The sequence below is a fragment of the Gossypium raimondii genome, chromosome 7 (assembly GCF_025698545.1).
Source record: "Gossypium raimondii isolate GPD5lz chromosome 7, ASM2569854v1, whole genome shotgun sequence".
NCBI lineage: Eukaryota > Viridiplantae > Streptophyta > Magnoliopsida > Malvales > Malvaceae > Gossypium > Gossypium raimondii.
The window spans coordinates 49,334,014-49,335,664 of record NC_068571.1 but is presented as its reverse complement, the minus strand read 5'-3'; the positions used below and the strand labels follow the sequence as shown (position 1 = coordinate 49,335,664).

Below are 1,651 nucleotides of genomic sequence, written 5' to 3'. Positions count from 1 at the left end.
CAAATATTTGCTTTGGTAAATTGCTTTTACAGATTAGAGAGCTCGTGTGAAGTAAAAGTTAAAAAAAGTAAATGAACAAAAGGGGCCCTCCCATTGTGAACCCTTTCATGCACGACTGTTTTATAAATCTCAGTAGGCTATAGACTTGTCCTTTCCTATATATATATATAATAATAATAATGATCTCTTTCTCATTTAACTCGGTATATCAATGGTCATCTTTCATTAAGAGCGTGATAGTGAGTGGGTCAACAAGAGAGAAAGCAAACTGAGAATAATGGAAAACCGCAAGGAAAAGAAGTCACAGCCCAAAAGAGGTTTATGGAAACCAGAAGAAGACTTGATTTTGAAAAATTATGTAGAGACTTATGGTGAAGGCAATTGGGCTACCGTATCTAAACGATCAGGTATATATATATATATAGATATATATATCGAATTATCAATTATATACATATAGCTCAGATGGAATGTTTGTACACGTTTTCAGGGTTGATGAGAGGAGGGAAAAGTTGTAGACTTAGATGGAAGAATTACCTGAGACCAAATATCAAACGAGGTGGAATGTCCAAGGAGGAAGAAGACCTTATTATCCGAATGCACAAGCTTCTTGGTAACCGGTTAGTATTTGCTTTCTTTCTTTTCCTGCAAGGGATATTGGGATTGAGATTTGAATGAATGTTATCTTTTAAAGAATAATTGCACTTAGTAGTTTGAATTCTAAAATGACGTTAATGGTAGCATGGTTTATACTTTTGTCCAATGTTATATATTCATTTCGAATTAGTGTATTTGATGATTGGTTTTTTTTTTCCTTTTTATGAACTTAAACAATGTAGATGGTCTTTAATTGCTGGTAGACTTCCTGGTCGGACTGACAACGAGGTGAAGAACTATTGGAATACCCATTTGAACAAGAAAAGCCTTTTAGGAAGAAAAAGAAAAACTATTGACTCAAACAACCAACATAATGACAATATGGAGGACAATCATATAGAGAATCAGGATAGCAAGAAACCAAGGCAAGCACATGATTCTGATCATCACCCCATTTTCAACACAACTGATGGGTTTGATTTGGATGGAAACAAACAAGAGAAGGACGATGAGAGCGCCGCCGCATGGATGGAACGTGCGGTTCGGTTTTTCAATTATGAGTACGATTTGGATTACGAGATGGTAGGAACTCCATTGATGATGCATCCTGATTACTCAAATTTTGTGTTCGATGAAGAACCTTTCACATCCTACACGGACCCATTTGTTCTGTTTGAAGCATTTGGGACGGCAGATTGCGATGTGGGACTGGGAATCCAATCATTCTTGCCTTAAAGATTACAGCACTTACATGGACCACGACCTGGGCAGACCACTTTGCTTGCTTTTGCCACAGCTTTAGGCTTTTACCAGTTGGGTGCGTCCTACCTTTTGAAAGCGGTATTTATGAGGACTTTGTTTTTAGGGTTAAGAAGTGAAGTGAGGATTATAATTTTAACTTATTTGTATTTTGATTCTAATGCTTTAAGTTAAAATTATAATTCTTTTCTTTTGGGAAAAGGTAATAGCTTGGGAGTCTATTTTGAGAATGGTTGTAATAAAGGAGTATGAACATTCATGCAATCTCAATCAAAAAAGCTGAAAAGGAAAACAA

At 36.0% G+C, this 1,651-nt stretch overlaps 1 protein-coding gene across 1 annotated transcript; it reads left to right on the top strand.

Annotated features, from left to right (window-relative positions):
• The first annotated feature begins 214 nt into the window (after positions 1 to 214).
• Positions 215 to 1,651, top strand: LOC105770326 (transcription factor MYB82). The gene is made up of 3 exons (XM_012591477.2): positions 215 to 407; positions 491 to 620; positions 840 to 1,651. Exons 1-3 carry the CDS (start codon positions 278 to 280, stop codon positions 1,330 to 1,332), a joined length of 753 nt encoding a protein of 250 aa, XP_012446931.1. The 5' UTR covers positions 215 to 277; the 3' UTR covers positions 1,333 to 1,651.